Below are 24,640 nucleotides of genomic sequence, written 5' to 3' on the forward strand. Positions count from 1 at the left end.
GGTAGCTTTTGGGGTGGTGGGAATAACACTTCTCTGTACTAGTGATGAAAAACTAGCTTATATGTTAAAGTCCCACTGAAGTTTCAGGGGCAAAAGAAGCAAGATTTTTCAAAGCTTTATGTTTTTATAAACTTTGTTGGGCAGCTAACTTTGTTCAGATTATAGAATATGTGCCTGACTACAGAAAGAAAAGAGTTATGTATTGCTCATGTGCAAGGTATATATGTGCAAGGTATATTTTTTCCTCTTACAGCATCTATCAAATCATTGGAACTTTTACTGATGGTCAGTTACAGGCAAGATGGGACTTTGATTAGGCTGTAGAAATGCCTTTTTTATCTTTGCCTGCTGTTACCTCCAGTCAGCACAGACTTCCGCCTTGACAGTTAACAGTTTTCCTGGTCTATAACTATGTCTGAGCTAATAGTGGAGTCACATGACTAAACACATCAATTTTTAAAAGCTTTTTGCTAAACAACCAGGAGAATTGTATTCTTCTCTTATTGAAGATTCTCCTTCATTTCCCCCTTTTCAGAAATCAGCAATATCTTTATGGCAAATATTTGTTTCTGCAGGAGATTAAGAAATGCTTCAGAAAAAGGTACAAAGATTTCTGCCTTCAGATTAATTTACAGTTATTTCATTAGGGATGAACTTAGATTCCTTAGGGATATACTGTTCTGTAGGTTTTGTTATTAAGTGATTTGTTTCTCTGGTTGTAAAAACATGTATGACATCTTTGTAATTGCATATTTTCATTATACTTAGGAGTGGGAGTTTCTAAAATAGGAAGTCAGAACATATACATGTAAGGAACAGGAGTAAGGGAAACATCTTTCGAAACATAATGACTAAAGATCACATGTGCCCATTCAGTTTCCAGATTTTCTGTGCTGGACTTTGCAAACTGTTATTATCTTGCACACGTGAATAATAAATGCACATGTGTAAGTCACTACTGAAAATCGTCTTGATCTGTTTTGCAGAAGACAGAAATGAAGATTGAGATCTTTTTCAGATGTGCTTTGATGATGAGCTGTGTTCTCACGAGTCATGAATATTGAACAAAAGAATTCAAAAAAGCGGTATAGGTTCAGATACTTTGTAATAGGAACTCATTGAAAGCTTTATTTTGAAGGAACCTTGTCCTCCGTGATACTGAAGGCTCCTCTTAGCCAACCTTTAATGACTGGAGGTCAAGATCTTGTAATCCATAGGATTTGAATCAAAGCAAAGAGTACCTTTTTAATGTTTTACAATTTCTGCCTCTAAATTGTCAGCAAGGAGGCTATTGTAATTTATTTTTCAAGTATGTTACTTGTAATATGTTATAAATGCTTTATGTAAGATTTTGGCAGACTTCATCATTTAGCAATCTACTCCAATTACCAGTAGGTTTTTCTTCAAGTCTCTGGTGTCTTCAGCCATGATTTTAATATCTGATAATGAGCTAGATTCTAGAGAGAGGTATAGCAGTATTCATGAAAAGGGGGTGAGGGTACTCACTCCTGAGACAGTACTCTTATTGCCAGAGAATATTGACTGAAAAAAAGGAAAAGTTTAAAAAGTTCAATCAATGTGTCTTACTGGGGACATTCACAGTCTGGCTATGTAGTTTTAATATGCATGAGAATAGTGTAATTTAGGAACCTTGGTTGTAGTACATTTCTTTTGAGATAGCTGCTTTATTTGAAAAAAAAAATCTGACATCATAATGCTCTTTAAGAAAAGAAACATTTTTAGCTACTCTCAGCTGATTTAATCTCTTTTATATGTTCTTGGCTAATTGCTTGAATGCATAGGTTTTGTTACAGCTGCCTTTTTTTTTCTAGAATGAGTGCTTTGGTCAGATATTGGTACTGAATAACAGTAAAATAGCAGCAGTCTTGTAGCTTCAATGACTGACAGGTGTTGATTGTAGGATGACACATCATTGCTTAATGAAAGCCATGGACTTCTCCAAGCTCAGAGCAAATCACTGTGACTGAAGAAGATCAATCTTTTAAAAGTTTGGTGTGTATGTAGTTTTGTGTATATGTATGTTTTGTTTATTTTAAGGATCTGCGTTAGGAAGGATTTAGGATGTGTGTTCAGCACTACCTAATTGGATTACTTAGCCAAATTTATACCACTTTGCTAGCAGTAAAGGCAGCTAGTATTGTAGTTGCAAAAATAAATGAAGATATGTGTCCTTGTTCGTCTTTCCTTCTGCAGCTGAAGTGTATGCTTGCCGGCAGCTCACTCTGCTTTGGCATTCCCGTGCTTCGTGAGCGTATTGTACTTGTCAGAGAGAAAAGATGGATAAATATAAACTCTCAATGCAATACCATGTTAAGATAGATGGTTGTCTGTCTTGTACATTATACTTATTCAGGTGTGCCCTTTGCCTCTTGAGAAATAAGTTCCTGCAACTTCCTTCATGTGAATCCATTTTTTTTTCTGCATACTGTGAAAAGTAATATAAAAGTAATTTCCAAGGTTAGAGAGATACCCTTTTATATTTTCCCTCTCGCTTCTGAAGCATTCACCAGTGGATAAATCTTGACTCTTGAGCTTTTTGTGGGAGGAGAAAAAAGAACTGTTGCTGTAAGTGGGCTGGAAGACAAGTGGCTACAAGTGGCTTTCCTTAGGGAAAAAAAAAAAGGAAATTTAAGTTTCCTTTTAATTAAAGGATTAAATTTCTGCTGGACTTGGAGAAACCTCATCTGTCATCATATCATCATATGATCTGTGCAAATTGCTCAGCATACTCATGTAGTAGGGAAGGAGTAGGTAGTGATTCAAATTATTACATAGTGTGTTTGTGCTCTGTAGATTGTTGGTGTAGGAGGAGAGGAACAATAAGATTTGCAAGTATTCCCAGTGTTGAAAATGAGTTACTAAGCAGTATACACACCAGCTTATTGAAGCCTGGAGACTTGGTGCCATCTACTGGTGCCAATACATTCTCACTAATGGAGGAAGTGAGTTGTAAAGAGCCCACTCATATGTCAGAATTTGAGTTGTTGCCATTTTTAGAGAGTGCACTTGCAGTCTTTACATCCAATTAAGTGGATAAAATAAATTGCCAAAAGGTTATATATGTGCTATTAGTTATAATTTGGTTTACTAAAAGAAAGGTCAATGCTGAACCCTATTTCAATCTCCTCAGTTAAAAGAAATTTTATAATAGTTTCTTTTATTAAACAGTGCTTTGCAAACACAGCAGGGAGAATTCTTCTGAGGTTTACATTTTTTTCACAGCCTCTGAACATGTATTTCGTACTGCTTTCTCTGCTGCACTTTTATTTTTTAAGTTAGTATAGTAACACTCACCATGCTTGAAACAAAAGACTTTGTCTGGGGCCAAAGCAACCACAAATATGTATATTTTAATTATTATCTTATGTCTTAAGTACATGTCCTGTATCTAACTGAGATCAGACAACAGATTTAATACTCTTACTGTTCTCTAGAGTATCCAATATTGACCTTATTAGAAACTAAAGTAGGGCTACGATTAGTTCTGTAGTCCTCTTGAAATACATTTCTGATTTAGACAAATTGGTGTGGTAAGTTGAAAGCATTTGCAGAAATGCGAAATACTAACTTTTTTTTGTATATTTTTATTCTTTTGTATTTAGGCCAGACCGCATTCTTTTAAGTTACTGCTACAGTTGAAGAAAAAAAGTTTAAACTAAATCTCTAAATCAGTTAACAACTGATTAAAAGAATAAGCTATTTTTGTATTCTAATCAAACTAGTTGCTGAGGAACAAATTGAATGGATGCATGGAAAGTACTTGCTTTTTCCTTCAGCTGTGGGTTTGTCTAGGTTTCATTTGTGTGCAGGTACTAGCAAGTATATTCCAGACTTAAGCTCTGAAAGACTATTCCACAGTTCTGTAGTTGATGGAAATTATACTGTTGTCATTTTGTTGTGTTGTTGTCGTCGTATCAGTGACTTTTGCTGTAATGCTCCTATCTTTATGGAACAAAGTATACTTGCTATTTCTATTATTGTTCTCTTTCTCCTGCTTTATGATCTTAATATCTTTCACTAATGTATTAAGCAAAATTGCTTTTTGTCACTCCATGTGTAACTTTCTCTCAGGCCTTTTTTCTGTGTTATATGTGCAGTGTATTTCTGCTTTTTAACAGAACAACAGTATTGTGGAAGAGGGGAAAAAAAAAAGAAGGAATGTTTATCTTTTTGAAAGGGAGCACAGGCACCTTTTAGTGGTTTATAAATACTTTGGCAGTCACCACAGTTCTGGACTTTTAACTTCCCATTCTGCTTATTTTGCTTTACAAAGCCAGATGCAAATAAGAGTTGTAGTTTGATAATCCATAGATTGGACGGATAGCATCCCTCCCCCCTTTTTTTATTTTTTTGAAGTACCTAACAAAAGGACACCTGCACAAACCTGCTTTGATTTAGGTTATTATTGTTTCTCTGATTTCAGTCAAAGTGGTTAACAATGAGTATGCTAAAAAGAGATTATATGTGTTGCATTCAAGTTTTTGCCTGATAGTCATGAAGGTTTCATGGTACCATAGTATCTATCATTCCTTCTGCAATGTAACAACAAAATCAATAAATATAGACAGTGCTTTTTATTTTTGGGATAGGAAGATGTGAGCAGCAATATAGCTTACTTGGCTATGCAACATCGTAGTTTATTTTGAGTGAATTAACTGAGTAAAGAATAGCTTTTCTTGTCAAGCTTCGTATTCATGTGCAATGATATTTGTCTGGAAAGCAATGCAAACTGTGATTTTTATAATATTATATCTTAAAATATCTAGAGATTCTGGAAATATTTCATATTTTCTTCAAAGTATTTTTGGAAATTAAGAAAGAGAGGGCAGATTGCTTTTAAATGTAACTTGGAAACTGTGAATAAGATGCTCCAGGCTGTGGTGCATCTGGTGCATCTTTTTGCAACTACAATGCAATCTAAAATCTTGTAGCTCTTTAGAGACTTGCTGCCATCTGAATAGATTGTGATGTTCAAGTTAGCTGCTTTTTTTTTTTTTTTCTTATGTTTAGTACAGATACATCTAGGTAAACTCAGTGAGCTAACTATTTCTGTTTTTTTTTTTTTTTTGAGGAATTTTGGGTGTTAACTTTCAGACAATTTTTTTTTTGTCTTTTCAGATCTCTGGATGGCAGACTGTGAAACAAAATGCTCTTTTAAGAGGTATGCCACATGTAGGCCAAAATACTTCTGATAAATGTGTACACCAGTGATAAGGCTATACCTCTAAAGAGGCTTTTAGGCTGTCTTTTTACTGTGTGTCCACTTTAACAACAGTTTTCAGTGCTGAAGTCTCTCTGAAATGTGAAAATTTGTTCAGAAGCATTCAAACTTTACGAGCAGTTTTACTGGAGAGGTCTGGGAGGTGCTGCTTACCTTTTTGATTGATAATCTTAAGAGGATACAACCTTAGATGGGGAAGTGTAGCATAAAGAAAAGAAATCTTGACTGTCTGACATGTGCATAGCCTCTGCCACCCTCTCCTTCTCTCCTGATTGTTGTGCGTGGTGGGTGGCTTATTTTTTAGGTGTTATTTTTTCCATTGTAGAGGCAATTCCAGGTGCATTTATAATTTTTTTTTTCCTACCCCTCCCTCCCCGGCTTTCCCTTGATATGAAAGGAAATCTCTCAGCAGTGAAGGACTGACATGGCTTTAACAATATGGCATAAAATATTTGGAAACAAGATGGATGAGCAATAATCTTTATTCAAGTGATTGTTTTTGTGTATTAGATGGATGGTGAAACATTCCTGTGTGATAGTGGGCTGATTATGTTTTTATTTATTTATTGTTACTTTGGTTTTTATTTACTCATTTATTTATTGATTTTTATTTTTGTTTTCATGTTCTAGCATAATGGGACCACTTCTCTCTTTCAATGCTTTACAGCTGCTAGGTAAAGCAGCTGTCTGCTAAAGTTGAATTGGTTAGCTCTTTCCTTTATCTCTCAGCCATTTCATGATTCATGAGGAAGAGTTTAAAAAAATATGTATGTATGTTCTGACTGGTATGTCAGAACCAGTCTGTCCAATAGCTTTTTTGTCCAGAGAGGCTTCAGACTCTGTTCTGGGAATATCATTCAGATGACCATTCTGGTGATTGTCTGAATGAAGGTGGGCTTGTCCCAGAGTTAATGAATTCAGGAGCATCTGCCCTGTGAGCGAAGGCTGAGAGAGCTGGGCCTGTTCAGCCTGGAGAAGAGGAGGCTGAGAGAGGGCCTGATCAGTGTGTATAAATACCTCAAGAGAGTGAGTGAGGAGGATGCAGTAGTGTCTTTTCAGTGGTGGCCAGTGATAGAACTAGAGGAAACGGCCACAAACTGAGGCATTTTAGAGAGATGCTGTAGTCTCTTCATCATCTTTGTTGCTCTAGACTGGACCCTCTCTAGAAGGCTTCACCAGGGCAACACTCCAGGTGCAGCCTCTCCAAAGCTGGTAGAGGGGAAGGATCCCTTCCTGCGACCTGCTGGCAACACTCCTCCTAATGCAGGCCACGATCCCACTGGCCTTCTTGGCCACATGGGCACACTGCTGGCTGAGAGTTAATGTGTCAAACAGAACTCCCAAATCCCTCTCCATGGAGCTGCTTTCCAGCAGATCAACCCTTAATCTGTAGAGATGCCTGGGGCTATTCCTTCCCAGGTGCAGGACCTAGAACTTGTCCTTGTTGAACACCATGAGGTTTCTCTCTGCCCACCTCTCGAGCCTGTCCAGGTCCCTCTGAAGGACAGTACAGCCCTCAGGAGTGTTGGCCACTTCACCTTGTTTGGTATCACCCACAAGCTTGCTGAGGGTGCCCTCCGCACCCACATCGAAGTCATTGATGAACAAGTTGAACAGCACTAGGCCCAGTACTGACCCCTGGGGGACGCTGCTAACTAGAGGCCTCCATGTAGACTCAGACCCATTTATCAGCACTCTCTGAGCTCTGCCATCCTGCCAGTTCTCAATCCACCTTACTGTCCACTCACCTAACCCACGCTTCCTGAGCTTCACCACGAGGATATTATGGGAGACGGTGTGCAAAGCCTTGCTGAAGCCAAGGTAGACATTCACTGCTTACTCCTTCAGCCAGCCAGCCAGTCATCCCATTGTAGAAGACTACGAGGTTGGTTAAACATGACTTCCCCTTGGTGAATCCGTGCTGACTACTCCTCATCACCTTCTTTTCCTTCCCATGCCTAGACATGGTGTGTAGGATGTGCTGCTCCATCACCCTTCCGGGGACAAAGGTGAGGCTGGCCAGCCTGTAGCTTCCAAGGTCCTCCCTCTGGCCCTTTTTGAAGACTGCATTGATGAAAAGTGCATTTTGTTAAGCCAAGAGAGAGGAGAAGAGGAAAAAGGAAATCTTATCTGAGCTTTGAAAGATGGAACAGAATTGAAGTTCCTCAGTGATACAGAGCGTAAGACACTGATCTGCCATCCTCTTCGGAGTCCTCAGTTTACTGGAGATTCAAGGCTTGAGCTGCTGCAGCCACCCATGGTGGCCATTCTTGCCCCAGGCTAGGCTGACCTGCTCATGCGAAGGGCACGGGAAGACAGGGAGCTGTGCTCAAACCCTAATGACRCGGATCTTCCTGATGTGAMGCTCACGGCTGCTATTGATTTCCTTTTATCCAAAGTAAACTGATGTGGAAAAGAGAAGCTGCTCTGCGCCTTTGTTCTTTGTTCCTCTTCTTTTATTGTTTGTGAAGGCAAAGTCTCTGCTTCAAACATTAAAAAGAAAACTTTTGTTGAACTTTGTAGCCTCTACCTCTTTTTTTTTTTTTTTTTCCGCAGTGTCTTGTCAGATATAGTGGATGTGAAGAAAGAAAGGTGTTGTGTATTAAGATTTTTCATTTCATCCAAATACTTATCTTTATTGTTTTCCTGATTTCATTTTTAAAGAAAAAAAGATTCTGATTAAATCCTCCTGATTTTATTTCTTTAAAATAATAGAAATAGAAACCCATTAACTTCCTCTGGTGGTTGAGCAGACATGTTCTTAACCAAGTCCTGTCCTATCCAAGAAGTCTCGTATTCTCTTCTGTCCCCCCATCAGATGTTACCAGAACGTGTGACCAAAGCTGCAAAGAGCTGGAGGTTGCAAAGTGATCCAGACCTCCAGATTTTCATGTAGAGATGTCATAAGGAGTCAGACGATTTGTGGACACGTGACATGCATGACAGTCAGCAAGCTTTCTTCTCTATCAACTGCAAATAGCAGAAAACATATTCCATTACATTAATTCTCTTTACAGAACCTCCAACCTTTAGCTGTCTAACCTTAGCTTGGGTCCTGTGAGTATATCAGAACTACAAAGTAAAGAATACTTAGTATTTTAGCTACCGGATTGTCAATTTGCATTTGAAATCTGTGAAGAGATGTCGTCTTCCATGTGAATGTGACCTGACTTCCTTTATTGGATCATCTTGCAAATGAAATGCCTCTTGGAAAATGTCAGCTCAAGATGTGATAGATCAATACGAGGAATTTAAAACCTGGAACAAACCAGTACTAGTACCTGAGTTGCTACATGGAATAACCTCACATCTTACAGTTAAACCCAAAGCCAAACTCCCAGATGGCTTGAAATCTTCCACCAGAGCTGCGTTATAGCACAAATCCCATAGGCTTGTAGGAGGACTATATGGACATGTATGAACTTCCACAAGTATATCCACTTGTGAGTGTGCGTGCTCACAAAGGAATAAGAGTTAACCCTTACCAAATCTGTATCCAAAGAGTTTCTCACATATGAATTTTGGTACCAAGTAAGAAATCGCCTGGAAACAGAGTAGTGCAGGAAGATCAGATTCAGATTGTGCTTTACATACTGGGCGCTTTGAGGGCAATGAATCATCTCATACCTAGCCAGTCTAGGTGAAAAATTCCTCCTCCACAGGAGGAGGAGGAGGACAGACACCAAGTGTGAAAGCAGATTCTTTGCTGGTGGTTATTAGTGATGCAGATTGTCCTGGGAGATACCATATCCTTGCAAATGTGTGAAATCTCACAACAGGACTTCCACAAGAGGATATGCATCTGCTTCAGAGGATATGTATTAAAAGGCTACCCTTTTTAATTTTAAATTTAAAGTTCCTTGTCTGCTCAGTTTTTGTTGGTGGCATATTAGAATGACATGGGAATGGCACTAATTCTGCATGCAGAATAGGGAGATACAGGCTTCCCTACTAGATTCACTAGGAGTTCAGAGCATTATATTTTAACTAGAACTCCCATTGAGTGCATAAGAAAAAAAAAAGGTTTTAGAAGATCAGTCTTGGCACATGGCCCTTGTTTGGAGGCAATGCACATCAGTGTGCACTGGCATGGTATCTACCTGCCTGCTTAGCACAAGGCTATGCCAGGAACAGGATAGGAATTGTGCCTCTTAGTGTCAGCTTGGAAAGATTTGGGGCTGAACTGCTTCTTGGAGGAGATTTGCGCAGGTGCCGATGTCTAAGTGTGGGATCCTGGGGTGCATTAAGAAGAGCATCTCCAGCAGGTCGAGAGAGGTGATGGTGGCCCTCTATCCAGCCCTGGTGAAGCCACATCTGGAGACTGTGCCCAGTTCTGGGCTGCCCAGGACAAGAGGGATGTGGAGCTGCTGGAGAGAGTCCAGCGCAGGGCTACGAGGATGATCAGGGGCCTGGAACATCTGCCCTATGAGCAAAGGCTGAGGGAGCTGGGTCTGTTCAGCCTGGAGAAGAGGAGGCTGAGGGGGGACCTGATCAGTGTCTAGAAATACTTTGAGAGAGGGAGATGGGCCTGGTCTCTTTTCAGTGGTGGCCACTGATAGAACTGGAGGAAACGTCCACTAACTGAAGCATCAGAAGTTCCGCAGGAACTTAAGGAAGAATTTCTTAACAGTGAGGGTGAGAGAGCCCTGGCACAGGCTGCCTGGAGAGGTTGTGGAGTCTCCTGCCCCGGAGATCTTCGAAGTCCTTTTGGACGCAGCCTGTGCCACGTGTTCTAGGTGACCCTGCGTGTGCAGGGGGGTTGGACTAAATGTTTTCTAAAGGTCCCTTTCAACCTTAAGGATTCTATGATAATGATATTTGTGTGGTGTATATATGTGTGTGCGTGAATTTATACATATATAAAACCTATGTTAGATTATGACAATGTTATCTGATGAAAGTTCCTTTACCTTTTGTGGAATAATAAACTGTGAGAACATGGGAATATTAGAGCACTTTCGCACAAACAGAGGTATGGTTCAGGTAGCTCAGCACCCCTTTAATAATGACGAAAAAGTAGTAGAAAATGAGAAATGAAAATCAGTTCACATTTTTTTTGTTCGTTTGATAACTTCTTGTGGAAGTAGGAACCACGGATAGAAGAGACATGTTCAGTAGCACAAGGGGCAGGGTAAATTAAAAGCTGACACAGCTGGCTGAACTGCTTATTGGAGAGTGATGCTGTCTTGAGGCTTCTGTGCTAAGACTTCTGCATGTGCAGGAAACAGTTTATTCTCTTGTTTAGGCACTGCAAACTAGCAGTGTGGGCCAGGCCTTGTGCAAAAATCTATTCCTGTAGCTGCTTTTGACAGAGAAGTGGCTAAGGCCCTGGAAAAACTTGCCCGCCTAGTGTTTCTTCATGTTAGTAAGGTCCAGATGCTGCTCTTTAAATATATAATGAGTGCTTTATATTCAGTTTGTTATTGCTGTTATTATTATCGCTACTACTTATTCAGAGGTGGAGGAAATCTTTACCAGGATGATTATATGAAATAAACCTAAGTAGGAATTTCTAAATCTATATTATTCTTTTACTGAAATAAAATATGGTTTTTATTTCTCATTCAATCCATGAAGTAGTTTTCTACATGTTTACTACTTTTGCTATCTTTTGCCTGAGGGAGGGAGAAAACCCATTACATTAATTTAGTTTTTTTACCTTCTCTGTTCTAGTTTATTCGTAGCTCTAACAATATCTTGTTCCATCTGAGCTCTTTTTATTTGTTATAGGTATTCTTGATTCGAGTGGTGCATGATATCTTGCCTTTCTTGGCAATACTTGTCTCTACAATAGTGAGGAGAAATTGTGAAATGTTTTCTAGAGAATAAATTATTTCTGTGCTTCAGTTTTCACTGTGATGTCTTTGGCTGTTCATCCTCCCCAATGCCTTGATTCAGTTCAGGATAATTGTGAAAACCTTTTGCTGAATTGCTGTCTAGACAACTAATCAGAGTTGTGATTGATATTGTCCTTTTATGTTTGCCTCTTGGCCTGATCCTTTTGGCTTGAACTCTCTTTTATCTATCATGAATTATGTCGTTTTCCAGAGGGCCTTGTTGCTATTCTAACATATGTTGCTATTCTAACAGGCTAGCTATAAAATAAATAAATAAAACTGTAAAATATTTTTATAACAATAATCCAGTTCCCAAGTGCAAATTATAATCTACCTTGTGTATTACACAAATATGCTGTATTTTCATTCTTCTTTAACAGCTAGTTACTGGCATAATTATGAAATCTCAAATGCTGTAAAACAGGTTTGGGTTTCATATCTCTTCTTAACCCTGATAAGTCTGTTTTGCATTGTGCAGTGCAGGTCTTGAGAGCTTGGTTAGGAAATTGCTTTTCCATTGCTTGTGTTGGAATGTAATGTACTTTCTTCACTCCTGGTATAATTCAGTCTAGTTTGAAAATTTGTCTTTTCATAGTTCTCTGTTTACCATTTCTTCGTTTACCATTTCTTTAAACATCGGAAAAGAACAAGGGAAATGGAGAATTAAACTTTTAATGTGGAATGTGGGGAAAATCTTTTCACCATTCAGATTTTTAAATATATTCTAAAACTCAATAAAAACTATTATTTGTAAGCCAGGCCTTGGCAAGTCACTGTAATAGAGAACTATCATGTAGTGATGAATGTTTGGTAACCAAATGTAGTAAATTGTAAGCCAGTGTAGCCAGCTCTTTTTAATTATTTACAACGTTTCCACAGTTTTTGCATTTTTCTAATATATTCAAAAAAATATATATTTCTATATTTAAATATTGTGGCCTGCTTGTAAGGACATAGGTTTTGTAGGCTGTTTTAGCTTACAGTAATGGAGGATGCTGCAGTAGCTTTTTCTCCCTTTTTTTTTCTTTTTTTTTTCCCCCATTTCTACCTTGAAAGTGATTATTTAGGTGACTAGGAATATTTCACCTTGGTTCCAGGTCAATGTATCAATAATGAAAATGTGTTAATAGTATTCTAGGCCATCTATTTACCATGATATTGAAGCTCTGGTTGTAAGCTGATGTTGCATTCACATTATTTCACGATTCATTTCTATGAAACACTTGAAAAGTTATTATAAGAACATTTACGTTGTGTGAACATACCCTTAAGATGAATTCCAATTACTTATATTACTTATATCCAAAATTACTTTTACACGATCACTGCAGCTGTCTTACTGTGTTGTGTTTTTATCCTCCTACAGACACCAAAGATGCTAACAAGAAAGATTAAGCTTGGGGATATTAATGCCCATATAACCTGTCGTCTGTGCAATGGATACCTTATTGATGCTACCACTGTAACAGAATGCTTGCATACTTGTAAGTAGGAGTATAATTAAGTTAAATAAAATTTTATTGGATTTTGCAGCATGTTTTAATATGGTAAATTGAAATTCAAAAATCTGTAGCGGTTAAGACAAAATAATGCATGTTTTGCTAGACTGTGATTTGTTTAGTGAAGTGACATGAAGGATATGAGAAGACTATTGAAGCTGTACTGCAGAAACTTGAAGTGTTTTTACAAGGGGGAGATATGATCCACTGAACTTGCCTTCCTCATCACTCTTCCCGTTGTGGTTATTCCCATTTCACTCTCTGCTCTGCATAAGTTTCACATTACTATGATGTCCTATTTGAAATGTAGTGAGAGATTGATTTTGTTCCAAATATATTACTGCTGCTGTTAACAGCCTATGTTAACAATATCATTAGTATGTCACCCATCTCATCAGTTTGAGAGTTTATGGATCACTTTTCGCTGTCCCGATAAAAAAATGCTTAATTCCCATCAGCTACATCATCTCTCAGGTTTTTAAATGTAGTGAATTTAGGTTAATGCTCAGGTCTTGTTGTAGAAGCCAGGGAATAATCACTTCTTATTTATTTATTTATTTCGTGGAATATGCCTCCGTAATGTAGATTGTCTGTATTTTCAGTCCATGGTATTCTGTAGAGTTACAGTATTTTGAGGAAGGCACATCTTCCTAGTTTTATTTAACTTCAATCATGTTGACATTGTTTCTTTTGTATACATTAATGGTGGCAATGTATTTCCTAACAAGGCTTCCATTGAATATATCTCTTGAAAATGCCCTCTCAATATTGAGGTAATAGATTCCCTGATAAATTACAATGCCATGTAATTTAACTTCTGTTTCTGCTCTGAATTGAGGGATTTTTCTGGTTTATCTGTATTATTGCAATTCCTTGCCCTTCAGAAATTCAGATTCTTCACTGAGCCAGCATAGTTATTGAGATCTGGAGTAAGAATACTTTGTCAGAGAGGAGGTTGGCTTGTTTTGAAAAACAAAATTCTGGAGCAAAATGGTCTTTCTCATTGCTGTTTTATACTCTGGTTCTCCACTGTCCCTTTAATTTGCTACTGATAAGTAGGCCTGTAACTTAGTAAGCAAAATCAGTAGCAACTCAATATCAAAACTTTTCTAATTTACATCTGTTTCTTGAGGCAGCTTCAACCTTATCCAATAGATACAGATCATGTTATACTTTTGTATGTGTGATTTGAGAAGAATTAATGCGTATGTTTTAAAAACTGTTTTTGTGCGTTAAGGAAGACGAAGACCTAATGAATATTGTGGGTTTCACGATGATAGTGAAAGAGAAAGTGGATATTTTGAACTGGATGTAGAAATGACAAAAGTTTAGAGCAACAAAGCAGTAAGGAATAGTGAGTGTGTGAGGACTCTGTCTCTTCTTGGGGAGCAGGGAGCAATGCAAGACCTAGACTTAATGGCCAAAAGGTGTAATGTCAGTGATTAACTTTTACCAACAAAAACGTCTTCAGGGTGTAAATACAGTACAGAATATGCACTTACCACATTTGCTTTGCTGCTTCACATCTTTCTGTATGAAATCATATGTATTCAAATGTATTGTTTGAGTGGCAGATGGCACTGTATTTACAGAAATTCTCTTCCTTTATGCATTAAGGATTACCACATTATTTCTAGAATAAATAAATGACTACTGATTAGGAATAGGATGTTTCAGTGTTTTCAAAGAGAAACCTTGTAGTATAGTTGGAATAACTAGAAATTTTCTAAATTTTGGAGTTGAGTTTATTTTTACCTTCTAGTTAGAAAATCATGTAATAGAAATACTGTGTCCAGTACTGTTTCTCTAAAGAAATGAAATGAGGTAAATAGTTTGTTTTCAACCAAATGGATAGAATTGTTCCAACGGGCATGAGAACAGTTCCAGAACAGTGGAGCTCTATGGTATATCCCTTCATTAACCGCTTTTATAGGATTTCTTTAAAAAATTCTATTTAAAAATATTTTTAACAATTTTTAATATTTTTAAAAAATATTTTTAAAAAATCTATCATTGTGTATTTCTTTATCTGGTGGAAATTTAACTGTGATGTGTACTCTGTGAATGGTAGAAGTAAAAGACACCTCGATATCCCTTTTTTGAAAGTACTCTGTTCTTCTGAAAAGTATGCAACTTCAGGAAAAAGAATAATATGTTTGCCCTAAGTTCATTTCCAAAGAATTAACTTCTTTATAAAACATGGCTAAGGAAATTGTCTCGGTTTTTTAAGGACATAGAATGTCTTGTGGCACTAATATTATGGAGTTTACCTGCCATTCAGCTAAGTTCTGGAATGGGACTGTGCTGTTTGCTTTATTTGGAAGACTCTGAGTACATACAAACCTCCTGCCTTAATTTATACACAGCACTTCTTCTACAGCATTTGAGAAAGATATTGTGAACTGTTTTTAGAATGGTTAGACTTACACATGTAAAATACCAAATTCAATTTTTTATTTGCTATGTGTATTTCTGCAATTATATCAATCTTCTATATTTTGAATGTAGGTTTATTCTTTTTAATTATGAGAACTTTGTTTTCAGTCTGTAGAAGCTGCCTTGTGAAGTATTTGGAGGAAAATAACACCTGTCCAACATGTAGAATTGTTATACATCAGAGTCATCCTTTACAGTATATCGGGTAAGTAGAAAAGTAAAAGCATGACTAGTTTCACTCTAGGTTTGTAAGATTTGCTCATATAGCACAATTTTCACCTAGATTTTTTTACTTGCTTAACAGTCTGGTAAGCATTTAAAAAGAAATTTGAATAGATTTGATATGATTTAGATAAAAGACCTAAATGCTGCTCTTGGCTATGAATTTGCATTTTCTTAACATCTTTCATGTTCTCTTTTATGAGTGAAGCCTAATAGAGTAGAATTGAGACGCTTCTTGTTTTATACAACCACAGCAGAAGAGTTTCATATATGAAGCATTTGTAGGAGTTGCACTTTTACTATATGTGACAGCAATTCCTGTCAACAGTGGTTTTGACTGTCTAACAAGCTGATAAGAAAAATAACTGTTAATGTTATTGTTTAGTTATACATCCAAAGGATGCTCATAGGTGCAGATCAGAACACAGCAAAAAACATTAGTCCAGTGGATTTAATCTGTAGAGTGTAAAAATCTCTCCTTTTGATGTAACATGAATTCAATATTGACCATTTATATCTTTTTTTTTTTTTTTTTGGTCTGCGATTTACAAAGCAGTCATTTTACAGCACTTTTTATTTGCATATCTCTAACACATCTGTCAGGTGATTGTACATGCGGCTTGGCCGAGTGCACTACAGATCTGAAACACAGAAGCTTTTCCTGATGGAAGGGCGTTGTGGCAGTTTGTTCATACTAGCTGTTGCATATCAAGTAGTCTTTTGCTTACCTTTATGAAGAGCTTGGTTCTTTTTATGTCGTAGCTTTCAGTGTGCATGTCTCAGCTGTATCATAACTTTTGAAACAGTGCTCATTTCTCATTTGCTGTCACTGGGATCTGTTCTCAAAATAATTTCTGAATTACTTAAGACTGATTCATATTTAAGAGTCAGAGAATCATTATGCTGTCTCTGTAGCTTGCAGTAATGGCGATGTACTGTCGTTATACACTATAAAAATGTATGCTTTGAAGGGAAAAATAGATGCTAGTAGGCAGGAAGATTTAAGTGTCAGTTAAAACAGCATCTTGTCCCCGGTAACACTACAGCAATACAGCTGTGCCTTGGGTCAGAAGTTGAGACCAGGTAGCATAGCCTCAAGTTGCATACAGCAAGGGAATTTGGCCATAACTTGTAGTCACTGAATGTGCCTTCATCGTAACTTGATTTTGATACTTCTTGTATTGCTGCTTTAAAACAAAGTAATGATTGATTAGAGTTAAACCTTTGTTTTGTCCTCATTTCTGTGGTGGTTCACTGGTCTTTACCGTTGCAAGGCAATCATCTCCTTTAATTAGGAACCTGAGTACTCTTTTAAACTTAATCTTTTGCATTGTAATCAGGGCCAATATTTGGTATTGCAAGCTCTGTTCGGTTTACTATCTGCACAGCAACTGGGATTGTTGTTTAGATTGTTCTTAAATTTATATTTGAATTAGAATTCAAGGCAATGTTTTGTTTCTTTGAATAATTATTTTAGGCTAATCCAGAAATTGTGCCTGTGGAGGTTGAAAACAATTTTTGGGTGAATACAGTTTTATGTAGCTGAGCTGCAATTCAAAGTTTGGTGTACTTGCTGCCACTCAAATTCCTGACATGTGGAGTGTTTAAGCTTTTGGGCTATATAATGTTGCTCATGGATAAAATGTTGTTTTAAAAGTGAAGTCAAACTTTCTGATGCATTTTTTTTCTGTGGAGCAAGACATAGCAAAATAAGGATAATTAAATAAAGTAGAAATGTGAGAAAGTGATTTAAATGGGCAAAAAAAAGACTACCCTTTATTGTTTTATACAAGAAAAGGCTTTTATTTCAAGGATGTCAGGGAACTTAGAGGCTATGCCTTGATGCGAGTAGGATGGTATCTTTTGGATAGTCAGGACTATTTCCTCTCATACTTCCACTGGATTTCTGAAAGCTATTATGTTAACCTGGAAATTTTCTGAATTAATTTCTTGTTACCTTTCTCTCTTATTTGATATATATATATATATATATATATATATATAAAATTATTTTTTTTATATATATATATATATGTATATTTAGAACTGAAATATTTCTAACAAGAATTTAGTTTTTCACCCAGTTTATTTCTGGAATGTATTGAGTGAGATGTTTTGAATCAAGATGGCTGATTTAAACTTTTGATTCTTTTCTTTTCCTGCTAGCCATGATAGAACAATGCAAGATATCGTTTACAAACTTGTGCCAGGCCTCCAAGAAGGTAAGCTGTGTATCTGGCATATTGTAGTAAATGCTGACTTTTTTTTTTTTTTTTTTTTTTTTTTTTTGCATTAAAGCAAGCTTTAGGTGATGAAGATGCAGTGTGAAGATTGCAGAGGGAACACAGAGGGAGGCTGAGGAAAAAGTTCAGTGAAAGCCCTGCCTATATTTGTTCTATTTCTGGTATTAATTCTTTATTTTTGCAGTAACTTAATTATAGAATAGTACCCAGCATTTTTTTTGGGGGGGAACGGGGCGTGATAAGGAGGAAGTAACAAAATTCTAGGGATATTTTAGGGAGAAGGTAGTATTACATATGTCAGAACAGCAGTTCAGCTTTCATATATTGGAATAATACACCTCATATATTTCATGTATTCTTGTTAAACTGTGCTTACACCTCTTGCACGAGGTGTAATTCCAAAGACAATGCAATGAAACTTATAGTATCAGTAAAGATTTCTTCTAATACCTATGACTTTTGGTAGCAGGTAAATTTTATTCTATATTTCTTTATAATTCTTTCTGAGACTTGATCTATTCAATGAAAAAAATATTTTGCAGTAACTGCTCAGTAATCGTTTTCCCTGTTGTGTTACAGCTTTTATGTAAATAGTTGATTTTAATCTAGTTAGACTGCAAAAGCACAAGAATCTAAGACATCGATATTCATGCTTTTAAAAATATTTTTTAAAAGATGGCATTTTAAAATTATTTCTAATGTTCTGAAGATCAGAAATAAAAATTCAAAACCCGTGGTATGACTGAAACGCTGAAGGTATGGCTAAGCTTTTAAGTGCTGTACTGTGCTTTATTTCACCTACACTAATAGCAATGTATTACACTAGCTACACAAATGATTTCATAGTACTCTTCTGCTAGACAATTATCTCTGGTATAACTCGGAACTGTAGGAAAGGTAGAGAAGTTTTACTTCTTGCTGACAAAACTCTTCTGTATGACACAGAAGGAATTTGGAAAAATCTCATAAATACTGCACTAGAATTATTTCAAGGATTAATATCTACAATTTTAAACAGCGGAAATGAAAAAGCAGAGGGAGTTCTATCATAAACTGGGCATGGAAGTACCAGGAGACATCAAAGGGGAGATGTGTTCTGCAAAGCAGCATCTGGATTGTCATCGAAATGGTAAATTATCTTTTGTTTGTTTCTGTCTTGGTAGGTTTATTTGTAGCTTGCCAAAAGAATCTGTCAGATGTATGTGTCTGCCATCATGTATAACACTCCCTCCACCCCCCTCCCACACATATACACCAATAGTAATTGCTTTATAGCAATGTAGCATTGTGAAGTATGTTGTAGAATGTGTAGAATGTTGGGTTCCCATTTTACCCTGCTTTTGCATGGCCAGTATTTGATGGTATTGAAGACTGTGTCCTTATTCCTGTTTCTCATGTGTGGAGCTGGTGTTGGATAAGCAGATAACTGAAACTGGAAAAAAAACAAGGGTTATTGTACATCTGGTTCTGAACTGTTGTAATCATAATAGATTTAGGAATTGCTGATGTTGAGTGTTATACCATATATTTTTTTTTTCTGTAAGGTGAAACTAAAACAGATGAAAGTTCAAACAAAGAAACATCTGAAGAAAAACAGGAAGAAGATAATGACTATCACCGAAGTGATGAACAGGTAGGCTCATAGGGCATTTTTAGTTTTATCTTGCATTCCAACTTTAGACCTATGATATCTTACTGAAGATAAATAACTACTGAGGGATTTTTTTTCCTCTTCTGATGCAAACAAGATAAAATGTTCCCCCTTGGTTTTTGTATAAATATGAGTTTTATCTTTGATTTTTGGCAGGAGTGAAGATTTTTGAGATATTTTCATCTCCTGTTTCTTTGATTTTTCCAAAGTATTGGGGAAAGTCTCTTCTGGCACTCAATTCAATGTAAATTCATATTATTGGGGCCTCTTGCTTGAAGGGATTTATGCCATTTTCACACAGTGAATTGAATGCTTTCAGTACTAATTGGAAGGAAGTGATTCTCTTCCTCTTCTCAATCCTGGTGAGAAACATCAGAAGTGCTACCTCCAGATCTGCCCAGTACAAGAGAGACATGGAGCTGCTGGATAGAGTCCGGGGGAGGACTACAGAGATGGTTATGGGACTGAACTGTCTCTTCTATGAGGAAGGCTGAGTGAACTGGGCTGTTTAGTCTTGAGAAGACTGAGAGGGAGCTTACCAGTGTGTACAAGTATCTTAAGGCAGTGTGTCAAGAGGATGGGTCCAGACTCTATTCAGTGGTGTCCAGTGATAGGACAAGAGGCAACGGAGGCAAACTGAAACACAGGAATATGAGGAAATTCCATCAGAATATGAGGAAAAACTTCTCGACTATGAAGGTGACAGAGAACTGGAACAGGCTACCTAGAAAGACTGTGGAGTCTCCTTCTTTGAAGATACTCAGAACCTACGTGGACACCATCCTGAGCAATGTGCTTTAGGTGACCCTGCTCATGCAGGAGGAGTGGACAAATCGATCTCCAGAGGTCCCTTCCAACCTAAACTATTCTGTGGTTCTGTGATAATGAATGAAAAACTGTTACACTTCTGCTAATTTACTGTTTATTTTATTTTACACTGCTAATGCGAGGACAGTGTTATCCTATACCAGCACATCCAGCATGAAGTTATAAATGCAAATTATGTTTGAATATCACCTGCTACTGTGTGCAGAGTGAATTAAACTTGGATTTTCTTTCCATATTGCTGTTAGTTAACTTTCAAAGGGAATTTATCTCGCACTATATCCTCTTAGTGCATAAAATAAACTTTGTTAGATAGAGCTTAAGCCAGATAATAAAATAGCTGATGAGAAAAGAAAGAAGAATATGGAAATTGAAAGGACATTGTGTGCAGATAATCTTTGAATTTTAAAAATCTGTTATATATTGCATCTGTTCATTTTAAATGTTGAAATAGCTTGTTAAAGATTAATTAAATATTTATTATTGGATTTAGCAGTTTCATTCAAAGCAAAAGGTCACAAGAGAAGCAATCATTAGCAATTTGGCTTTCTACCATGTATCTTACTCTGGCCTTGTAGACTTTTCCTGAACTAGTTGTAATCTGTGAAGCTTGACTAGAGCAGTCTAATTTTGAACGTCTCTGAACCTTTTCGTCCAAATTGTTCTTGAGTGAAATAATGGTTACCACTGAACTGACAGAATTTTATGTTTTCTTCAGTGGTACTTCATGCCTTTTAGTAAGTCCTCTAAACTTTGGCCTTTTTTGGCTGACTAATGAAAACTACATATTGAATACATAATGAGGGCAGCACAAAATTCTTTCACCCAGTCCTGACTGTTCTTATTTCCCTGAAGGTAAGCATCTGTTTGGAATGCAATAGCAGCAAATTGCGTGGATTGAAGCGAAAATGGATTCGCTGCTCAGCACAAGCAACAGTCTTGCATCTAAAGAAGTTCATTGCCAAAAAACTTAACCTTTCTTCTTTTAATGAGGTAATATTTTAGTTTTTAAAAATGATTTTGGAAAAAAACATGGTAGGGAAACTGTGTGTGGGGGTACTTTTTTGCAAAGCAGTGTCTTCCAATCTGACTGTATTTTCTGAAAATTGAGGCATACAGAACTTTCCTGAGTTGTGTAATGCCTGGGCCATTTTCTTGTCTTCTTTAAGTGAAGCAGATGATTTTTTAAAAGATGGGTTTTTTTTCCTTGGAGTTTATTTTCACTTTTACTTTAGGATTTCTAGTCTTTTTCACTTCAGGTTTCCCTTCCCCTTCCTCCTCCTAAACAATGAAAGTGTAATTTTGGTTGACACTTGGGTTATACAGGACTTGACATTTAGTTGGCAGTGCATCTTGGCACATGTTTTTGTGTCCACATTTAAGTAGTTGCACCAAAATGCTTTGACTGTTTGCTTCCATAGAGGTTCAAACCAGCAAAGTGTTTTTTTTGACATCTTGAATTGAGTTGTACCCACAGAGATTATACACAGTTGACGTGCTTGCAGGCCATAGCCAGTAACCCTTAAGCAGTGGTGAAACCTGGTTTGCAGGAAAGCAGCACATATGTTTCCTTCTCTGCTTGGGATAAAGCGCAACCTTATGTAGTATAAGCCAGTGTCTGTCAAAAGCAGAGGGCTGTAAAACACGTACTTTACCATGCCACTGCAGGGAATACTTAATTAGTCACTTCATGGGAAGAAGTTTCAGTGATGGTAAAGAAAGAAAAGGCTTCCTGTCTCTATGCTTCTTTCATTTCAGGTTCCAAATTAATAGTTAATGGCAAAACTAAGAATGTAGCCTTTGCTTAACACATTGCTGTCTTGGTCACAAGTCTCTCAGCATCTGATTTGATTCACAGCCTGCCATCTCCCAACCAGATATCATGTCACTGACGTTTTGAATTTCATTATGTTTTTTCATTCAAATCAAGATATCTGCTTTCCAGTCCAAAATATCAACAGCTTCCTGCTCAAACTTTTCCATTGCCAGTTTGTATCTTTTCAGTTCTTCCTTCCTAGCTTCCCTGCACTTCATTCACTTCATGCACTTCCATGTTTTGTGGCTGGAGTACCTCCCAAAGCACAGTTAGGCTTCCTGTCTTGCCATAAGCTGCTAGCACAGAAACTGTTGGCTCATGGCTGTGACCCAACAGGCAACATACCTATGGTCAGTATTTAAAATGTTTTGGGCTTTTGTATTCTCTACCTTTTTTTCTTTAAAGCAAACTGAAATTCCTCTGCCACCTCCTTTTCTTCCTAAAAAGCACTCAAATTGTTGCATTGCATGACCATTGTGTCGTTACCTAGTACCTTGTACCTAGTAATGGTGTCATGGTTGGAGACTTCAGATTTATGAGCACTTGATTGACTACGCTTCCATGTTTGAGTTATTATCAGCTAGCTAATCTATGTCAATGGATTGCATGGATAGTATAGCCTTCCGGAATGGTGTGATAAAGTACTGTGACATGCTATCTTGATGGAACTCAGTGCTTTCATGCATATTATTAGTTTTAGTTCAGCTGGTAGGTAGTCCTTTGAATTCACATTTTTCTATGTATACCCTTACTGTTTCAAGATATTTAACTACTGAGATAGAAAAACAAAAACTTCCAGTTGCTGAAAAGTAAAAAAAAAGTAAAATAAATAAAGGTGGGGACAGACAGCTTTTTAAAATGCATCTTTCAAATGAAAAATGGCCTCCATGATGTTTATGAAAATACTACTCCCAGCATGTTAAATGACAGTTGTCTTAATATGAGAAATGTGAATTATTATATTTCGGGGGCATTTTTGGAATGCTTTATTTGCCCTTTATAAAAGCATATGTGCTTTACAGTAATACTGCTTTTGAAGCTAAGTTCAAAAAGTCCACTTTATACTCTATTCCCCAGGTAGATTCAGTAATAGTCTTTCATCGCTTTATGTTGAGGAAACTCTCTCTCTCTCTCTTTTTCTGTTTTGTCTTGTGGTACTATTTTTGTCCACTGAGCAACTGTAAAGATGAACGGTTCCAGTGTCCTCAGAAGAGGGGGAAAAAAAGGTCTTGTGTAACATTTATAGTATTATCTGAAATGTATTTTTTTTCATATACTGACTCCCAGTGAGTTAATTATCTTTTCTCTTTCTTGTCAGCTGGACATATTATGCAATGAAGAGATTCTTGGCAAGGACCACACACTCAAATTTGTAGTTGTTACTAGATGGAGATTTAAGGTATGACATGGCTGCTCCAAATAAATCATGCAGTGACTAAGGAAGAAGCTTTTACTATAAAAAAAAAAAAAAAAAAAACACCCTAATTTAGGCCTACGTAGCAGTGACTGTAATCTCAATATCTAATACAGCATTTTTAAGAAGTAGGTACTAATTTTGTTTACAGAGAAACCGAAGGGTAAAGAAATGAAATAATAATCTGTAACAAAACATCAACTGTTCAGAGGGGCAGTAAGCACTGTACTTATCTCAAGTTAAGAGTGGTTAAAGAGGTTGAGTAGGTCTCTGATTTCGGTTGTAGTTTACTTTTTGGTTTTGAACAAATACAAAACCTTTGAAAGATGAACAATAAATTATTGGGTATTCACAATGAGTACCAATTATCACATCTGTAGAATTGGCAAACTAAAGGAAAAATAATTAAAAGAAAAAAAAAGGAAATGCTAGAGATTGTTATGGAAAGACCTAATGATTTAGTGAGAGTGTTTAGTGTGAGGTGTTCTGCCTACTGTTCAGCTTTGTCATGGATATTGGTGCAATTGTGAGTCTCATGGAAGAAGAAACAAAGATAAAATTCCTTCTGCAGTAAAAGAGATGAAGGACAGCAAATGAAACCGGTGGTCAAGAGGTTCTGAACAGACAGATGAAAGAGATTGTCTACAAGATTCAAGGAATTTGTTGATATGGGATGTTGAGGATGTTATCTCTTTCTGATAAAAGAATACATGCATTCAGGGAGCAAATGTTACTAAGTATAGAGAAGAACCACATCTGATTTAGGAAATGCCTGCAATATCAATGGCAGGAGTATGGGAGTATTCTATGCTGTTTACTTTCTGCATTATTACCCTCCTCACTAGTCATTTCTCTTAGGCCCTCTTGGGAATGAATTCCTGAGCTCAATAGTAAGACCCAGTATGTTTAGTCTTTAGATGATGGAATACTAAGAAAAAAGAGGAAAGATTCTTCACCTCTTGTCTGAGCTCCACAATATGTCCTGGTAGAATTTTGACAGAGAGCTATTCAGATAATTTGTTATACTTTATGAAACAGAAGCGTTTGCTACTGAATAATTTTGGGGTTTACTTCTTAACCTAACTGATGTTTTTGTTTTGCAGAAAGCACCTCTCCTGCTACATTACCGACCCAAAATGGACTTGCTGTGAGAGAACTTTATTGTCCTTTTGGACATAGTTTTTTGCAGAGACTATCATCTGGCACCTTCTTAGTGCATCACTAGTCGTATGACACAAACCAGCCGAAAAATTTTGGAAGACTGTAGCGCTTTCGTAGCGGACCAACCTTCTGAATATTTCTTCTAGGGATGTGTTACCCGGATTGCTAGACAGAAAATATTTATACTTTTTGTAAGAAAGAAATAAGTCACGACTCAACAAGACACTACCAGCACTAAGTTTACAGTTATGGAAAATACTTCATAGTTCTACATAGCTCAGCTTAACTTGTTTT

At 36.9% G+C, this 24,640-nt stretch overlaps 1 protein-coding gene across 2 annotated transcripts; it reads left to right on the forward strand.

Moving 5' to 3' along the window:
- Positions 1-5,136: 5,136 nt before the first annotated feature.
- On the forward strand, positions 5,137-24,640 carry PCGF3 (polycomb group ring finger 3). 2 transcript variants are annotated; one of them, XM_026038097.1, is made up of 9 exons: positions 5,137-5,182; positions 12,446-12,563; positions 15,123-15,219; positions 17,403-17,458; positions 18,498-18,608; positions 19,024-19,112; positions 20,811-20,948; positions 23,090-23,170; positions 24,289-24,640. In XM_026038097.1, the coding sequence occupies exons 2-9, from the start codon at positions 12,455-12,457 to the stop codon at positions 24,334-24,336; spliced, it is 729 nt and encodes a 242-aa protein (XP_025893882.1). In that variant the 5' UTR covers positions 5,137-5,182; positions 12,446-12,454; the 3' UTR covers positions 24,337-24,640. The 2 variants fall into 2 exon arrangements, with proteins under 2 accessions (XP_025893882.1, XP_025893883.1); XM_026038098.1 differs by lacking the exon at positions 20,811-20,948.

This window comes from Nothoprocta perdicaria, unplaced genomic scaffold (assembly GCF_003342845.1).
Source record: "Nothoprocta perdicaria isolate Ctin4 unplaced genomic scaffold, notPer1 scaffold_200, whole genome shotgun sequence".
Taxonomy (NCBI): Eukaryota; Metazoa; Chordata; class Aves; order Tinamiformes; family Tinamidae; genus Nothoprocta; species Nothoprocta perdicaria.